At 40.0% G+C, this 20,809-nt stretch overlaps 1 protein-coding gene across 1 annotated transcript in view; it reads left to right on the forward strand.

Annotated features, from left to right (window-relative positions):
* Positions 1-20,809, forward strand: part of LOC135201156 (general transcription factor 3C polypeptide 1-like) — a gene marked incomplete in the record, with an annotated part of 923,347 nt that overhangs the window by 513,346 nt on the left and 389,192 nt on the right. Inside the window, 1 exon segment of the mRNA XM_064230032.1 lies at positions 17,916-18,186. Coding sequence (XP_064086102.1) covers positions 17,916-18,186 — 271 coding nt within the window.

Genomic DNA, 20,809 nt, shown 5'->3' on the forward strand with positions numbered 1-20,809 from the left:
TAATGACACATGCTTCGTTTATGATGCTCCTAAGAAAACTCTGTTTTTATAAGCCTAGCTTCAGGAGCAAGAATTTCAGAACTGTCGGCTTTATCCAGAGATCCGGATCATATTCAATTCCTTCCCACGGGGGAAGTGCTACTTTCTCCGGAACGTAGCTTTTTAGCAAAGAATGAAGATCCTTTGATGAGGTGGGAACCTTGGAAGGTACTACCCCTTCCACAAGTGTTCCCTTTGTCCGGTTTCAACCTTACGAGCCTTTCTATCCAGGACCTCCTCTTCCTCATGGGCAGGGGCCCCTCTTTGTTTTAGGAGGGAAAAGGTGGTACTTTATCCACTAAAGGCATCAGGCAACAATCCTGTACTTTATCAAACAAGCCAATCCTGATCTCCTTTCCAAAGGCACATGATGTCAGGGCAGTAGCCACCTCAATTAATTACTTCCAACATATGAATTTTGCTGATTTAAAGAAGTATACCGGATGGAAATCGCCGACAGTGTTCAAACGTCACTACCTTAAGTCCTTGGAAGCTCTGAAATTCCCAGCATAGCAGCGGGTAACATAGTTTCCCCTGGACTCTAGCTAGATTATAGTAGAAGATTCAGTCCTCCTTTCTACCTGCCTCACCCAACAGTTCGTCTATTCCTGCCTTGTTCATTAACATTTACCTTGTGTCTTAGCTGCTTTTATGATTGTATAGTGCCCCTTTTGTCTGGTTGAGGGACACTCACATCTGATTACCATACTGATCTCATAGATGTTATCCCCTTATTTTTATGCTAGGGGATACATCATAATGCAATGGTTACGGGTTTTGTTATATTAAGTCATATACATCCTAAGATATTTTATTTTATCATTGATCAAATATTTATGTAAATTTATACTAATTGCTATTTCTATTTTTGATACATGTTGTTACACAGATTATTGTGATAGGTAATCATTGTACCTATTTGTATATATGTAAATTACCTTATATTATTAACATAATTAGATTTAAGGGTAATTTAAAAGCATAATTCTGATTTTGTTTTCTGTGTACTTTTGTATCTGTAGCATATACTTCCTTTTATTTTGTATCTTTTTAGCTTGACCTTTTATTTGATTTTGAGACCTATTTTGTTTTTATTATATTTTTATTTACTTTGTTTACAATCTTGTGCTGTTTCTCTGGTACGATTTCGCGCAAGCGACACGAGCTGAGCCCAGAAAAAGGATTTTGACGTAAGGAAAAATCTATTTCTGGGCCGATTGGCTCTGTCGCCAGCGAAATACCCCCCCTACCCATCCCTTCGCTCAGATTGTCTGCTAATTCAGGATGGCCACTAGAGGCCGCAGCAGTCGCAAGCATGGGATGGTGTAGTAGTAGTGACGAGCTGCTCCCCTCCCTTGTGGGACGGCTCCCCTCTTGGAGGGTTTTGTAGTGGGAGATTTCTATTGGCATTTGGCTCGTGGTAGTGGTCTCACTCGCCTAGTGTTCATACCGACACCCTCCTAGAGGGTGAGCGAGTCAGTCAATATACTGACCTTTTTCTTTATTTTATTTATTCTCTGGTATGTGTTAGTACATTTACCCTAGAAATAATAGATTAAAGGATATTTCGCTGGCGACACGAGCCAATCGCCCAGAAATAGATTTTTCCTTACGTCAAAATCCTTTAATGGCGCCGCTGTTAGACCAATAACCGGAGATCATTGTATTTCAGAACTGAAAATCACCAATTTTTGGGGTTTTTTGTTTGCATTAGATAAGCCTCTTAAAATCGGATCGCTGATAACTGAGGTTGCCGATAACCAGAGACTGCCTGTACTGTATTTGTTTAAGGAGTTGTTTTCCAAGATGCTTTGTCGCCAAAGGGTCTCATGTTTGCTTATGTATTGGTGAAGGATTTGATTATTACATGATTGGCCTTTAGTGAGGTATTCAAGTCAGATTGGCTAATGTCATCTTGCTGAAACAGGTTGACTGAGAACATTTTGCACAGAAGCTGGTGTACAGGTATTACTCTTATTATTTGATGTCTATTTAGCCTGCATTTTGTTAGTGAAAGTTGTATTTTCAGAGCCTACCTAGTTTATTGATTACTTTCATTAAGCACTATTTTTCCAAATGGAGGTTTCTTATTATTTTTGAGTCTGAATTGTAGATAATTTATATTTTTATAAAATATTTTTGTGATTAGAAGCTTTGTGATTACTGTAGGATCATACAATTGTTTATGCACAAATGCATACCTTTATTCTTTACTTGCATAGGATTTGATTACCAGTGCACTCAGGATATCGGTCTGCACTCCACTATGCTTCCAACTAGTACCATCGAGTTGAGACCTAATTTAGAACTTTCTGCCCAACTTTGCTACTGTAAATTTTTTCATTTTGGTGAATAAACTTGAGTATTCCCTTTTATTTTGGTTTGTAACTGTTTTTGTATGATTATACATAATTCATACTCATCCGTCAAATAAGCTTGCTTGCAAGGAATGCGCAAAATTTTCCTTGTTAGGTTTCACTTTCTAGATATTTTTGAGGATGTAGCAGCTTTTGGACATTCATTAACAGCTTTGTCGCTCCCCAATGTATTTATTAAGGGGGGTTCGGCTGGAACCCTTATATATATGGGCCTTATATAATAGGGGTATAGGGTGAAAAATGCAAAGTCATGAAAAAATTCATGGAGCTTCGTATGGCAGTGGGGAATACGTATACAAAATATTTCGTCAAAATTCCTCTTACTTTCATAGTTGCAGGGTAATTAGTAAACGTAACTCAATAAGCCAAAAACATTGATCCTTACAAGAAAATGCAATATTTCTTCTGTTGTCGTAAATTTTGATAATTATTGTCAAAGAAATTGTGAGCAATGGCATCTGTAGAGATTCCATGAGTCACAGAAAGGAAGTCCGCTACCAACCACCTTTCAGTGCGAGCATAAACCTCATGTAGTGTACACGTTCAAGTTTCACCCCTGACATTCTCTTGTTTATGTTTATCTTTGTTTCGGCAAGAATTTCATCATGCCAAAGAGGAAAAGACAAGGAAAACATCTTGCTAACATACAGAAGAAGAAAATTCGCTGTAATAAGCCGAGTTAGTGAAGGAGAGAGAGAGAGACCTGCATAGGAAGGAGAGCCCTGTCTTGCCTGACGCAGTTCCCCAGGCTACAATATATGAGCAAAGGGATTATTATTTATGATTAAATTATGATAAATGACATAGTTTTGGTTTATTAATACCAAAAAAAGAAATATACATTCATAATAATGATTATTTATTTAAACAATGTCTTTATAAAAATACAAAGGAAAACTTTGAATGACCGTATCTCAAAACTATACTTATTGACCTGACCTTCAAATTCTATTTTCTCCCTTAATTTTAAAGCTATACTATTGGAATTTGGTATATAACTTAGAAAGACATTACAGAACAATCAAATAGAGCCCTTTTTTCCAATTTTTGTTTTGTCTTTTATAATTTTTCTTCCTGATTTATAGGATGTATTTTTTTTACCATAATGAAAAATTCATATCTAGCAAAAAATTACTTTTAAAAAAACAACTCTTCATTTGATTGGAGGTTTGAAAAAACAACTCTTCATTTGATTGGAGGTCTACATCAGGTCTATATATGGGGATAGAATTTGAAAAATGGTTATTTTTGGGATAAATTGCCCTGGCGTCACAAAACTGAAGGTCAGGTGAAAATCATATGCGGTTTGGAGATGTCCCAAGTCACCTTATTAAGTGGTATGAATGTCAAAGTCCTGTTCTTAAAAAATGGCATTAGCCGGCTGGCCCCCTTACTATAAGTACTTTTCAGGTTAGTTGAGATTTAGTCACCATGGATGTACTGCAGAGTTTGGCCTGCCGTAGATAATGTAGTCCTTCTCTTGTAGCCTTCTTTTTTTAAGTGGATGGAGGAAGTAGTCTAGTCTGTTATAGCTGTATTCCTCTGATTAGGGTGACTTCGACATTTGAAGCCCACTAGGCTTCTTTCAGTGGACTTCCTCTGCATGGGAGAGCAGGGAATCTTGATTTTTTCTGGGTAGGGTTGATACTGAGTGTCATCAGCTTCAACTTGGGGTCTGCTTCATCCATGGCCTCACTCACCTGGTAGAGGTTCTGTCTTGACCAGCCTGGGCAAGGGTGCCAGGGACTGTTTGCCTACTGTATCTACTTCGTGGAATGTTTCTGAGAAGCAAAGGTTAGATAGCTGCCGGGGCTAGGAACAGGAGTGTCTGCACTCTGTTAAGACTTTCACAATGGGGTATACCTGGATCAGCCTCAGGACTGGATGGGTTGTACACCCAAGTGGCTCGACTATCCCAAGGGGAGTTTCCCGGTCTCCCTACCCTGCAGGGGAGCATCTCAGGATGCTCAGTGCCCGAAGGGACCAAAGATTGAGATTACTAAGGTGTAGGGCTATTTTCTAGGAATTAACCCTTAAACGCCTATTGGACGTATTTTACGTCGAGATAAATTGTCTGTCGGGTGCCGACTGGACGTAATTTACGTTGACATAGAAAAGTTTTTTTTAAATTCGCGGAAAAATACTTATAGGCCTACCAGCCGAAAACTTTTGAATCATGCGCCTTGGGGGATGCTGGGAGCTCACGGATCAAGGTGTTGTTTTGTTTAGAAGCGTGACCCAGGTGCACATGCGCGAAATGCCGCCTCCTCGCATCAGTCAGCATCAGTGACATGTCTTTTGTCACAATCGAGTTTTCCTGAACTTGTGCGAGAGTTTGAATATTTGTGGAGGTACAGGACGTACATAGAGATGTCTCAACGACGTATGGACCGCGAAAGGCGCGTTTTACCCGTTGGAAGGGATCGTGTAAGACGTATTTTGGACTTGGATGCTGGCAAAGGACCAACCACTCAGGATGACCTGGCACCTCAATGCCGTTCTGTGCGGCCACGTGTGAATGGAAGTGCTCTAGGATCACAACGTGTGTCTCGTGTGCCTTTAGTAATCCCCAGGAAACATCAGGGCGTCCTTAGGGGCATTCGTAGGAATTTGGGAGGCCTCCAACCAAGGGACATACAGGAGTACTTATCGTAGCTCGATCGGGAGTATGTCGCAAGTCCTCATTTTGATGGCGGTTGGTCATCTAGTGATGAGGACATCAGTCCCGATGTTAGTGATGATGAATATTTGCCCCCAATGTCCGTTCGAGGCTCACATCCTGAAGGTGAGCTCGAATTTAGTGGTTTTAGCACTTTTGAGGGAGAATCTGAGGAGGGGGAGGATGAGGATATAGGGTCTAGTTTTGTCGCCGATGACGATACAGAAAGCGAGGGCCTAAGTGAGGGAGATGGGCCAGGGGGGTGGGGGGGGTTTCGTGTGCAAAATCGTGCCCGTGCTCGTGCCCGCGCATGGGCACGTAGAAGGTTGGATCATCGCGCCAGCCAAGGTGTAGGTCGGTCGTCCGAGAGCGACGAGGGGTGGACGGAGGACCCCACCCCACCTAACATGCACCCATTCACGGCAACACCTGGGCTCACCATACCTGTTCCTCTCACTGCTCTGGGGTTCATCCAGCTGTTCCTTACGCGGGAATTGCTGGAGTACCTGGTAGCAGAGGCGGCGGACTACGCTCAGTACTGCCGTTATGAACTACGCACGACATTGTCGTATCACTGGCGGGGCTGCAACCTCAAGAACATGGCACAGTTTTTGGGGTTCCACATTTATTTTGGTATGATGCCTGCTGCCGACGTCAGGCAATATTGGAGGCGGAATTTTATTTTAAGTACGCTCAATGTGCCTGGCGTTATGCCCTGGGATACTTTCCTGGTGTTGGACAGGTATTTCAACGCCTTCAACCGAAGGGCCATACCCCGGAATAACCCCGATCGCCTCCTCCTAATCTGCCCAGTGTTGGAATACATTCCTGAACGGTGTAGAATTCTCGTGGTTCCTGGAAAGAACCTTTCTTTGGATGAGGGGATGATGCCTTACAAAGGACGTGTAAGCATTAAAGTGTATAACCCCAAGAAGCTGAAGAAATATGGAGTGAAATTTTTTTTTATTACCGAGTCCAACACTGGATACGTCGTGGACTTCTTAGTGTATTCCGGGGTCTTCTCCATGCTGCGTGACACTGTGTTCAGTCTTGTGGATCGTTTCCGTAACCAGGGATACCACCTGTTTATGGATAATTATTATAACTCGGTATCCCTGGCCCAGGAACTGTATGAAGCAAGTTGCACGTCAATGGTACCCTTCGGTTGGTGCGTGGGTCCCTGAATGTCCTCAAGAGGTTCGCTAGCCATCCGCAGCATCTGGCAAGAGGAGAGACTGAGTGGTGGCGGAAGGGAGCTGTCTTCGTCATCTGTTGGAAGGGGGTCCGACTCGTCCCCATGATTACGACGAGTCATGAACCCATCCAAGAAGAGATCATACAGCAGAAGAAGACACGTTGACAGGGCTGAGTTGTGTTTGAGCAGTTTCGTGTCGAGCGGCCTACCGTCATTGGGCACTACAATAGGCACATGGGAGGAGTTGATCTCTTTGATCAACTCATCCAGTATTATCCCTTTGCCAAGAGAACCAGGAGGTGGACAGAAGCTCCTCAAATACATTCTTCAGTTCGCCCTCCAAAATGCCTACATACTCTACTGTGGGTACCACGGTGACGATCTCCGGAGGTTGTCCCACATACAGTTCCTCGAGGTAGCCGGGAATGCCCTCATCAACTTCAATCCCGATGAGTGTCCTTCTATCACTGCCCCGCTGCCCCGAGCTGCAGATCTGCCCCTAGAGGAAAGGGCAGATATTAGGAGGGCCAACTTCGGTCTGCCGCTGCCGCCGCCCCTGCTGGTGAGTTTTTAAAAAAAACTTTTTCCTTCCCTTCGCGTGCCGATTCTCCGCTGCAAATCTCCGAAATGCGTACGTCGCATTCTCCTAATATTTGCTCCCTTTTATATTAGGCATTTCATAGAGTTTTATATAAGAAAATGTGCGCAATTTCATGTAGAATACAACAAAAAATATTTGAAGGTTGTAGCTTTTCTCGTTTTCAAAATATTTGCATATAAAAAAAAAAAATTGACATTCAGTCAACTTTAACTCATCAGATATGGTCGAAAACTGCAATTGTAAGCTAAAACTCTTACAGTATAGTAATATTCAATCATTTTTCCTCATTTTAAAACAAATTGGAAGTCTCTAGGACAATATTTAGATTTATGGAAAATTTTTGAAAAGAAATTTTTTTACGTCCTCGCTTTATGAATTCATGCATCATTTTGTGAAAATATTTTCTCTGTGTTGCTTTTATCGTTTTACAATGTGTTATATACCAAAATGATCGCAATTTAGTGTATATTACAAAAAAAAAATTAACTTGTTAGCTTTAACCGTTTTGCGCACAGCGCGATTTGAATACAATTATATATGAAATTTTGTTTTCGCGCTATCATGTATTGCATTATTTATATATGATAATGATAATTTTTTTCATTTCTGATGGTTGCATACTAAACTTCAGGCAGTGACAAAAAAAAAAAAGAGCCAAAAATGAACTCTTAATCTTGAAAAGCGTGCTGTGATTTTTTGAAAAAAATATTTTTTCCGCTTCCACGCTCACTCCGAGGGCCCCCCCCCCCCCCCCCGTCATACGGGAAATGATTTTTAATATACCGCTTCCGCGTTTAAGGGTTAAGCTCATGCATGAGTAGGATGTCCTTGAGGAAGGTGCCTTGTCGCAGTATGCAGATATTTTCGCCTTGGTCGCAACTTACTAGTAATGTTTTGAATCAGGTGAATTCTCTAGTTTCTGTACATGGGAATTCCTGAAGATCTAACTGGTCTAGTAAGTTACTTCCCCCACCCCTGATTTGTCAGAGGAATACAGTGGTCCCCCCATATTCGCAGAGGATGTGTACCAGAACCCCCCGCGAATAGTTAGAATCCGCGAATGTTTGGAACCCCCCTCTAAAAGTGCTCATAAACTCCTATCCTGAACATGCAAACACCAAAGTATCCCTAAAAAGACCATCCTTCATCAAATATACATAAAATATCCTATTATGGTTCATATTAATCTTTGAAATATTATTAATACTGTTTTAAAGTAAATCTTACATTTTATGGTTATACATAAATACATACTATGTACATACTGCATGACTTAGTTACGTATGTGAAAATGATTCAGTCCCTCAATTAGTATTCAGTCATGCACGTTTTCTTTCATACTGTTACTATTTGAGACATCCATTTTCTTTTTACAAAGGAAGGAATTGTATGTGAAATCACAAATACCAAATGTCTACTTAAAGTATTATCCTACATCAAATATACCATTGAATTGGTATTATTAATATAATTTTTAAAGTCATCTTAAACATTTTACCATTAGAAATATATAAACAGCCAATAGCAGAGAGAGAGAGAGAGAGAGAGAGAGAGAGAGATGATGAGAGAAAAGAGAGAGAGAGAGAGACGAGATGAGAGAGAGGAGGAGAGAGAATAACTCCTTACGGTTTCAAATAGATTGAAATGAACGTCTGTAGGCAACTTTTTTCCCCTCCCATAAATATATATATTTCTCCAGAGAAGAGAGAAAGAGAAGACTGTGCAATTATGTTTGTCTGTCTATCAATTCTTTTGCTGAGAACAAGAGAGATAAAAGGAAGAAATAGAAACACCAAATGTATGACAAGTATCTTGTGGAGAAGCGGAGAGAGAGAGAGAGAGAGAGAGAGAGAGAGAGAGAGAGAGAGAGAGAGAGAGAGAGAGAGAGAGAGAGAGTTGTCCTTACAGTATTTAAAAGAGAAATGGAAAGATTATTGTATTTAAAATACTCAGATATGAATTTTGTACTTACAGTTATAGTATTTATTGGAAAATATTAATGATAAACTTATTACATACATGTCCATGAAACTGATCTCATCTCAGTAGAGAGAGAGAGAGATAGAGAGAGAGAGAGAGCGAGAGAGAGAGAGAAGAGAGAGAGAGAGAGAGAGAGAATTACATAAACATTATTAAATTCGTTGACCATTGTATGGCATTGTTACTTTCCCAGCTCCGAGCATCACTGGAGTTATGAGGTAGGGAAATTGATACAGAAAAAGACGAAGGGAAGAATTTTCATTTGAAATTAGTTATCGTATTATTACTACTTCTATTATTATTATTGTTATTTGAAAATAAAATAAACACGTGCATTTACCATAAAAATTCTCTCATCTCAGTAAGAAAGAGGAGTTATCCTTACAAGTGAAATGGAAAGGTAATTTTCATCTCTTTAAAATACTACCATTATGAATTTTGTAATTACAGTTTTATTATTATTATTATTATTATTATTATTATTATTATTATTATTATTATTAAATAACTGAAATTATCAATAAACATTTTACATACTAGTACCATAAAAATTCTTTCATCTCGGTAGAGAGAGAGAGAGAGAGAGAGAGAGAGAGAGAGAGAGAGAGAGAGTGTGTTTATCTCTCTGTTCTCTCAAAAAATACTTATAACACTTCCAGCGAAAGAGGAGGAAGGGAGTTACCACTATGACATTATTATTTTGTGTGGCAAAAGAGAGAGCGAGAGAGAGAGAGTTAGCCTTAATTAAATGTGACATGGATAGATTAGTATTGTATTTCTTTAAAATACTATCACATAATATGAATTTTGTAATTACAGTTATTATTATATTATTATTATTATTATTATTATTATTATTATTATTATTATTATTAATTATTATTATTATTTGAAAGTATTAAAATCATATAGTACAAGTACTATTAAAAAAATCTCGAGTCTCAGTAAATGAGAGAGGGGAGGGAGAGAGAAGGGGAGGAGGGGGACGGAGAGAGGAGAGAAGAAGGGAGAGAGGGGGGAAGAGAGGAGAGAGGAGAAGGAGAGAGGAGAGAGCCGGAGAGGAGAGAGGAGAGAGAGAGAGAGATAGAGAGAGCGGAGGAGGGGTGATTTTATGAGCACTTGATGGCAACAGCACAATAGCTCCTTCCCCCTCCTGTCACTTAACTTTATATGTATGACAGTTTTAGTAGAAAGAATACTGGGATTTCCTTCATTCTTCCATAATTTTTTAAATTTATAACCTAAAATCTTACTAATTCACTATGGTATTTTCTTTAATGAATTGATATTATTGCTGTATAAATTAATATTAATATTTGAAAATAGTAAATCATTTATTTATCATACAAAAAAACACATCTTTGTAGTAGAGAGAGAGAGAGAGAGAGAGAGAGAGAGAGAGAGAGAGAGAGAGAGAGAGAGAGAATTATTATTTTTATTATGTGATATCATTTAAACTTATTAAACTTATTAATACAGTATTAATCAAAATTAATATTTGAAAATTAGTAAATCATTTTTGTATCATAAAAATGTATTTAGTCATGAAAATAAACATCAAAATACACTAATTAGTGATTATTTTAGTCGGAAAATTCCGCAAATGGGCGAGTCCGTCCGCGAATAATTTTTAGATAGGTTCCAAAGAAAAATCCGCGAATGTGTGAGTCCGCGAATCTGGAGAACGCGAATACGGGGGGACCACTGTAGTATGTTCGCTCAGAGAGTGCCATACCAACACTGCAGTTGGTCTTGGCTCATCTCTCGTTAGACCACCTCTGAGTGAAGGGAGTCTCTCTCTAGGGCCCAAAGAGGAAGCAACTTGAAGTTGATTTCCGTGGCAGTGCTTCAGGTGGTTTTTTGGTGGGACTCTTGGTCTTTTTGACACAACAAATGTGATACCATCCACTGGGTGGAATACCCCAGAGGGAGATACATACAGTAGATCCCTCGTATTCGTGTTCTCCAGATTCACGGACTCACACATTCGCGGATTTCTCTCGGGAACGTTTCCCCGCATTATTCGCGGAAAATTAGCATAATCGCTGTATTTTTCTATGAGAAATATCCACAAATTCCTGTTTTTTTTGTTTTTTTTTATCAATTTCGTCATAAAATGCACTTTTTGTGATAAAACTATTAAAAAACCAAGTATAAACATTTTTAGTGGGTTTTTCTTAAGTTTTAACTGACAAAATAGGCTGTTTTCAGCATTTTTGTAGGGGTTCCAACTATTTGCTGGTTCTAACTATTTACATGGGGGTCTGGTACGCATTCCCCATGAATAAGGGGGGACCACTGTATTTCATTTTAAGGATTAATCCTGTCTGGAAGTAGGGTTTTTGCTTACCGAGCCCACTAGACAGCTACCTGTGAACCAACTTGGTTTGGTAGGGGATGTATTGTTGTTTCAATCCAGAGACACATTAGTGCAGAGTTAATATTGACGTTGGGGAATGGATCGGTTCTGTGTTTCAATGTACTCTTTCATATAGTGAGGTTGAGGCTGCAGTAGACTGGGGATTGTGATTGAGTAACACCATTTTTCTCTGCAATGCCGTGCCTTATAAGGCTCCTAGGCCTACTTAGGCATGAAGTTGAATTTTTAAGTTCAACTGGCCCTTCCTCCTCAGGGCAGAGGAAATCCCTGACTTTGCTCCCGTCAAGAATCTCAGACTTATTTTGCCTGTACTAGAGGGAGTCTAATCTTGGTTTTTCCACTAATCCGTTTTTAAGACAGGCAGTATAAGGAAGAAGTGTGGAGGACAGTAGGACTGTTTCCCCACCAGAGACATATAAAGGAGACCTAGTTAATAGATAGATATGGGGAGGATATCTACTTCTCTCCTTCCAGTCCCCAACACCCTTTGCTCTTGTACCTGTCCATTTCCACACGTTTTTGGGAAGATTGAAACTGGTGGCTTGTTGACAAGAATCTCGGTGCATGGGGCACACACCTGAAGAAGCTGTTGGTTAGGAGGGTGGACTAGAACATGAGCTGTCTGCACATCAATATCTTGGAATTCCAAAATTGTGTGATGGACCACTCTAGTGTTGATGAGTAACAACATTACAGGGGTGACATACATTAACAGGCTATGGGGATTAGCCTCTCTTACCCTTTATCAGTTGACAATTTAATGGCATACAAAAGTGACCCAGACAATATGGCTGATAGCCAGGTAACATACTAGAGTTTTGGAATGTAATGATATATATATGAGTTCAAGCATCAAAGACAGGTAATATTGATGGAGTGGTCCCTGAACACCAATGTTGTGGCGGGATAATAAACTTAAAAGCAAGAGGCAAATCCCCCCTGGCTATCAGCCATATTGCCTGGGTCACTTTTGTATGCCACATAAACCCACCCTCAATCACACTTTCCTTTTTACACTACAGAATACAGCAGGACAATTGTCCCATACCTACATACAGAACAAAAAACACACAAACACATGTACTTATTCAACTCCAGATACTCCGGGCTAGGCTGTGCTGTCCACTGGATAGGCTATAGGCTAGCGGACACACAACCACCACAGATAACCAAATACCAAACCAACCAACCGAGAACCACAACCCCACAACAGCTTACAACCCGACAAATAACTGAGCAGAAGAACACCAACAGCCCTAAAGAACACGACACCAATCTTAAAACTCAAACCTTTCACTCGCTTTCTTCCACAAATCCCGATCACCTTCTGACAGACCCAACCGTGGCCTGACAATCCTTTCAAAATTCAACACATATTTACAAGGAGACATACCTATACTCTTCTGCAGTGTGGCGTTATATACCCACACTGCACATCCTACATACATATCCCAATCCTTGTCGCCCTTACTCATCATTCGCAAAATCTCAGTCATCGTCCTAACAGTCCTTTCAGCCAACCCATTCGCACTGGGCATATACAGAATAGAATACACATGCACAATACCCCATTCCTTCAACATTTCTTCAAAATCCCATCCCACAAACTTGGTCCATTATCACTCAACATTTTTGCCGGCTTACACACACACACACACACACACACACACACACACACACACACACACACACACACACACACACACACACACACACACACACTCACATGTATACCCCACACTCACTTTTTCCTAACACTCGGCAATGAGGCTACAAAAACCCAAGGATTCTCCATATCCAGAATTCCGTCGTACACATGCACGCTTGCTCTTACCAACTTGTTTGCATCCACACCCTCAACCACATATGCACACTTGTCTCCTTTGTCAATCCCAAGACTACCCGGCCATGCAACTTTCACACTAACAACTTCTCCGACTTCTTGCGGCACTTTTACACTCTTTCGCAACCAACGGCACTCCCTTCCATATTTTACTGCTTACCCATCCATCCCTATCCAAGTACAACTCTCCATGTACATTCCCCTTCCCTTGCAATTCAAGTCACCTTCATCCATCACATCCCCTTCGATTTCTACATTTTCACACAACATTCCCACTGCAGGCATCCCCAAATTTCCTATTCCTCGTACCTCCCTTTTACATTTCCTAATTTCACACTCACTCTGCAACTTGTCACATCCATTCTTAAAAAGAACATTAACACCACCCAGTATCAATCAAAGTAACCAAACACACCCCTTTGCACCTTACTTTTACACTCATTCATACATTCATGAACTCTTCCTTCAAATCCTTTTTCATGCAACAATCCTTCACGCACATGCATCACTCTTACTGACCGCACACCAGAGAACCCACCCAACTGAATCCCCTTTGTACCTAGTTTCCTGAATTCCCAACCTGACTCGTCCTTTTTTTGCCTACACAAACTCGCCACATGACCTTCCATTCCACATTCAACACATTTTGCCCACTGTTCTTTACACATCCTAGCATAATGCCCATTCTTCCCGCAATTACCGCAAGCCTCAGTCACACGGGTACCTCAACATCCACTTGCTATATGCCCTACTTGCCCACACCTGTAACATTTAATATCCCTATCTTTCTAACACTCGCTCACTAAATTCCCTGTTTGCCCACACCCGAAGCAGGCTCCCAACGCCCACTGACATTCATTCTTCCTGTGCCCTAGCTTTCCACATCTGTAACACTGCTACTCTCGTTCATGACTAACCGACCCTACTCTTCCAATGCTTGCACTCCGAACTCTCTTAGGGCTAACCATACTTACGTTACTGACTCTGATGCTCCTATCAACCACTCGCTCTGCCATTTGCCTTGGCCCTTCTAAAACTGCCTCCCTATAGCTTTTAAACTCTGGTATAACCTCAGTTACTTTAGTCCTAACACTAACACTTCTACTCTCTTTCATTCGTCCATCGTATTTTCTCCTTACGTTTCAGATTTACAAACTCATACACACTCTCAGGCACAGTCGCCAACAACTTCCTCACTAACTCTTCACACTCATTTATCCCTTCATCCCCAGATTTTTTCCTGGCTAATGTTTCCACCCTGCACACTTACATCGACAACAACTCACCAACATTCATTCTTACCTCATCAAAACCATGTTTTCTCCTATATCTAGCACTACTCTTTATCCTCTTTGCCTGTTCCACAATCCAGGCTTTCAAACTCTCATAAGGCACATTCCCCACACTCATCACTACCCCATACATACTCAACAAAAATCATGTCAAAAAGCTACCCAACTCTCTTGCCCAGACTCTCTTGTTATCCCCATACTTTGCCTCACAATACCTCTCATATTCCTTAAAAAAAGTCCCCTATGTCCCTACTACCATATTCCTCGTATTGTGCACATCTAGGTATCTCTCTCATATATACAGCCTTTCGTACTTCCCGCTCACTCTCACACTCACTTTTGTTAATTCCGTTCTGACCCTTCTTGACCTCGTCCGAATACAGCGAATTAACTTCCATACTAACATCCATGCTCTTGATTACGCTCTTCCTACCCTTCTTTCTACCTACCTGTTTCCACTCACTGCTATCTAAATCACTCTCAGCCCTTTCCCCAATGTATTCAGTCCTAGTCTCATCCTGTCCGTCATCCTTACTAGCCTTCTTTCCCTTAGTCTTCTTTTCCTCAGCCCCCTTCTTATTCTTGTCCTTAGGTTTATCCTTATCCTGTGTCTTTCCCTTCTTTCCCTTACTTAACACAACCAAATCACCTTCGTCACTCGTAGTCTCATCCATTTGCTCTTTCACTTTCTTTACCACTTCTGGCCTATCACAAGACCCAGTAGGCCTACCTCCTCCAGCTCCCTCTCCCATGAATCCCTTCATCATTTCCTGCATCATCTTTTGCACTGCATTCATCATTACTCCCAATTTTTCGTCCATTTTCTCAACCATTCTCTCTTCCGCTCCTTTCACTTCTTTCATTTCCACTTTCGCACTCCTTAGCATTCCTCTCATTTCCTCTTAACTCGCTCTTCAGCTCCTCACACTCCACCCTCAACCTCTCATTCTTCACTTCCAATTGTCCTCTCACTTCCCTCTCCAACCTCAACTCCTCCTTCAGCCTCTCCACCTCTCTCAATCCTTCCATCCCAAATTTTCTCACCACTCACACACTAGTCCAGACCAATTGTCCTGCAGCTGCCACACCAGCAGTCCCTGTTCGGGTGCCAAAAAATAATGTGGCGGGATAACAAGCTTAAAAGCAAGCAGCAAAAACACACCCCCCACACACACACACACATAAACTTAATCGATCTGGCCATCAAACACACCCTCAATCACACTTTCCTCTTTACACTACAGAATACAGCAGGACAATTAACCCATACCTACTAACAGAAAAAAAAAAAAAAAAAAAAAAAAAAAAAAAAACACACAAACACATGTACTTACCCAACTCCAGATACTCTGAGCTAGGCTGTGCTGTCCGCTGGATAGGCTATAGGCTAGCCGACACACAATCACCGCCGATAACCAAACACCAAACCAACTAACTGAGAACCACAACCCCACAACAACTTACAACCCGACAAATAACTGAGCTGAACACCAACAGCCCGAAAGAACACAACCTGCCAACACCAACACTTCCCAACCACCACTCACAGACACCAAAAATCCCTACCAACTTCTTCTACTTCACCACACCCAGACAGACACACGCACAACAACTTTACATCATCAAAATCAATCAAATACCACAAAATCAACTAACCACCAATGGATAATTGCTGCCAAAACCAACTCTGACTTCACTGAACGCCTTACTGCTCATGACTTTTTAACAGTCCCGCCACCGATCTACACAACAGAACGCCACACCAGACACACACTTCCGACCGCCATTCAGCCACTCCCATTTGTTCTCTCTCTCTCTCTCTCTCTCTCTCTCTCTCTCTCTCTCTCTCTCTCTCTCTCTCTCTCTCTCTCTCTCTCAACCCTTGGAGACGTTGTCAAATATAAACTACTATCATTACCCCTCCATAATGTGATGGGAAACTTGAGGTCTGGAGGTTCTGGTCATAGACATGTTTTCCATTCTACAAAATTGGAACTCACTGGCTTTCTCCTCCATAACTGGACTTGTAATCAGCATGGAGTAGTACTTTTTTCGGTACATGCAGAACAACCTTGAGGCATATATTTTTCCGCCATTCCACGTATTGAAAGGGATGCAGATTTCCCCAAATCTCATGAGTCTTGACTTTTAGTATATGAGTCATTATGAAGGCAGTCAGACTAGATCAGGACCCAAAGACTTTGTTCCTTTTATCCTTGAATTTGATTTGGGTACAAGCGAGTCATCTGGGTCTCATGTATGTTTGGCTTTCAGGAGGATGGAGATCTGTTTGCTCAGAATTTTTCAGAATTGCAATTAAGACTTGCAGCTGTCAGTGATGTAGGTTTGAGTCCTTTTCATCCACCTCTCTTCTGGGCTTTTAAGATTTGAACTGTGTAGAATGTTGCTGTGTCTGGTTTGAGTGCTACATGTTATCCGAGATCATGACATTTCAGGCTTGGTTTGTATTGTCACTTCACTTAGTTCTTTGAGTCAAGGAATAGTTGTTCTGGAACACTAGGTCTTCTTAGCTCTTGAGTTGATTTAGGGGCATGTAACTCGCCTTGTGTGAAGAGAGCATATGCATCTTGGATAAGAGCCCATTATGGTACAAGCATCACCCCATCTTTAGCACTTGGTAAAAACCTGTTGGCTCATCAGGAATTTTGTGTGAATTGGTGATCTGTGTAACATTGCCCACTGGCCTTGGACACACTTTTCTTGGGCTGATGGTCGATGCTCAGTGGGTTGGAAAGTAACCCCAACCCCCTTTGAGATGAGTTGCACCTCGTCTAGGTATCCGGTTGGCAGGAGTCAGGATAGAACTAACTGGTTCTCTCCTCTCTTGTGCTAGTCTGTATACAAGATGGGCAGACAGGAGTGCAGATTAGCTATCTGACTGGGTACCAGTCTTTCATTGGTGATGAAGGAATGCAAGTTCCCCTCCTCCCTTGGCTAGGTAAGAGGAGGACAGACTGTAAAGCAAACTTGTTGATTGTATTTGCCTGTTTTATTGTCTCTTGACACTTCTGTTTGGGTTCTTACAGCCTGATTATTAATTGTGTACAAACTCAGTACTCAATGGTCCAAAAGTCAAGCAGCTGCTACATTCCACATGTGGGGTACACTAGTGGTGCAGGGTCCCTTCATCTGCTCCTATCAAAGAAGGTTTTATTCTGGGTTGGGCAAATCTACCACTCATTTCAGAGAGTTCCCAAGTTTCCTCCCATCAATGGGTGGGTAAACCTACTCTGTAAAGAGCGAAGGCTTGTAATTGTATAGGAAGAAATAGCAAATTTCAAAATTGTGTATTTTTCCTAACTTACAAACGTCAGCCACCCCTCTCATCTGGCACCTGGACCCAAAGGCAAAGTGGAGTACAGATCAACAGGTGGACAGGGCTTCCCCTTACCTGTTGATAGTTAAGTACCTTGTCAGCAAAGTTTAAATGGCCGTTCCAGCTCGCACAACCAAATTCTATGAAAGAACTTTAGGTTTGTATGTTAGGAAAAATACCAGTTTTAACATTTTTCTTTTACATATTACAGGCGTGTTGACTGGTCTTCTGCTGAGGACTCATTTTTGTTGTTGTGTAAAGTAGCATCTTGCTTCCTATTCCCAAATAAACGGAGTCAGATGATTACCTTCAGCCTGGTGAGAGATATGCTTCACAAACGTTTTCCTGAGGCACGCAACAAGACATCTAGAGCTTGTCAGCGGCGCATCAATTATATAATGAAAAATCCAACTACTGAAGATAATGTTGCAATATTTTTAGAAGAAGTTAAACAAGATCCAAACATTGTACAAGACTTTAAGGTATTGTAAGAAAAACCTTTGTAATTTTCTAATCTTTTTAGTAAAGCCTTTTGCTGTTGATATGGCTCATAAGAAAATACAAACTTGATGTCTGCAAATGTGAGTGCCCATTCGTAATCATTCATTTTAGTTTTTTTCAGTGTATTTGTCTGTTTATCTGTCCACAGAATTTTTTGCTTTCTCCCTGGAAACTCAAGTTGCATTTATTTTGATATATAAATATTGGGTGTATTGTTTCTGTTAAAACAATTTGACTAAAGTTTAAGGGTATGTAAGCAGGTAAGAGTTTTGTTGTTTTTCCATACAGAGATTTTTGTTTTGCGTACTTTGTATGCATGCACAGTATTGTGTTCAAATTTTGTTTATTATTTTGGTTTTAAGTTTGAGGAATTTTCACCTTCCCATAGATCATATTATAAAGCTTGGTATCACAAGATTTCTGTATTTTCTTCAAATTATTTTGCTTGTATTTGGAATATTTTTCAAATACTTGCCACAGGTTCATAGTGTTAAGCTTAGTGTCACAATATTTCTTTAAATTATCTTGATAAATGCTCTTGCAGTTATTTTTGGTATGTTGTCTCTGCATCAGGTCAGACATGCTTGGGTTGTGTTTAGGGTACCAGACACATCATAAAGATTTCAAGTAGTATACATAGTAATGTCATTTTTAAGTAAATACAGAAGTTGGAAGTAGGGCCTATGATAACTTGGTCAGTTTGTGTAATTGGGGGGTTTTCTGTAATATTCTATCTTGGAAATATATTTGTAGAATTACTCGCTAATTCTTATTTGACAATGTACATGGGGAGCATATGTAAAAAAAAAGAAAAAAGATTGAAATACCTCTCTTTCTCCCAGAACTTCACAGTCCTTCTCACTATAGTTTATTGTATAGCTTTATGTTTACTGGTATTCAATTATTTTTGTATTTTTATATATGTCAGTCTGCCCTTAGGAAGTTCTATTCTTCTGAATTATAGTAATTGCCTTTGCCCTAGTTGATTACCAGCATATGTTTAGCATACCATTCCCTATGTTTTTCTTCCTTTGCAAGCATTATTTCTGATACCCTGAATTTATGCCTGTCAAACATAAAGTATATAGTTACCTTCAGCAAAGTTATATTTCAACTACAGTTACACTTCAACTAAACAGATGGCTGGGGAGGTCAGCCCTCCTGATTAACAAAATCTGTTAGGTAACAAAAATTTACGTCTGTGATACCCTGGAGCTGACTGGCACTACTTAAGAGTGTTTAGCAGTTCCGTACAAAGTAATTAATATCCTATCGTAACTGGTTCTTTGTAATTATTATTCAGTTTCAGATACAGTTATTATTGTATTCATGATTAACCCTCTTAAGCCGACTGGACGTATTTTACGTTGACATTTTTTGTCTCCCGTGTGCCGACTGGACGTATTTTACGTCGACTTTAAAGTTTTTTTTTAAAATTCGCGGAAAAATACTTATAGGCCTACCAGCCTAAAACTTTTGAATCACGCGCCTTGGGGGATGCTGGGAGTTCACGGATCAAGGTGTTGTTTTGTTTACAATCGTTACGCAGGTGCGCAAGCGCGAATTTCTTTCTTGCCGCACTAAAAAGTATCTGTGACACATCTCGGAAATTATTTCATCACTTTGACATAATTTTAGTACCATTGTAAATTAGCCGTTACATGAAGTCATGAAGTATTATATATGAAAATGTGTGCATTTTTATGTAGAATACAACAATAAAATACTCATGATTGTAGCTTTTATCAGTTTTGAGATATTTTCATATAAATAACGATAATTGCCAAAATTTCAACCTTCGGTCAACTTTGACACTACTGAAATGGTCGAAAAACAAAAAAACGCAATTGTAAACAAGCTAAAACGCTTATATTCTAGTAATATTCAAGCATTTACCTTCATTTTGCAACAAATTGGAAGTCTCTAGCACAATATTTCGATTTATGGTGAATTTATGAAAAAATAATATTTTCTTTACGTCCGTGCGGTAACTCTTCCGAAAAAATCATACGTGCGATTGTGGTAATGTTTGCACCATTTTTAAATTAGCCATTACATAAAGTTTTATATATGAAAATGTGCGCAATTTCATGTAGAATACAACAATAAATAATTGAAGGTTGTAGCTTTTTTCATTTTTGATTTTTATTTGCATATAAATCACGATAAATAGAAAAAAAAAAAAAACCCACGTTTCGGTCAACTTTACTTTGACTCTACCGAAATGGTCGAAAAACGCAATAGTAAGCAAAAACTCTTACAGTCTAGTAATATTCAGTCATTTATCTTCATCTTGAAACAAATTTGAAGTCTCTAGCATAATATTTAGAATTATGGTGAATTTTTAAAAAAATCTTTCCTTCCCTCCGCGCGCGGATTCTCCGCCACAAATCTCCGAAATGCGTACGTCCCATTCTCGGAATATTTGCTCCGTTTCATATTAGGCATTTCATAGAGTTTTATATATGAAAATGTGCGCAATTTCATGTAGAATAAAACAAAAAATATTTGAAGGTTGTAGCTTTTCTTATTTCCGAAATAATTGCATATAAAAAATATATATATATAAAAATTTGACATTCGGTCAACTTTAACTCTTCAGAT

This window comes from Macrobrachium nipponense, chromosome 28, assembly GCF_015104395.2.
Source record: "Macrobrachium nipponense isolate FS-2020 chromosome 28, ASM1510439v2, whole genome shotgun sequence".
Classification (NCBI taxonomy): Eukaryota; Metazoa; Arthropoda; class Malacostraca; order Decapoda; family Palaemonidae; genus Macrobrachium; species Macrobrachium nipponense.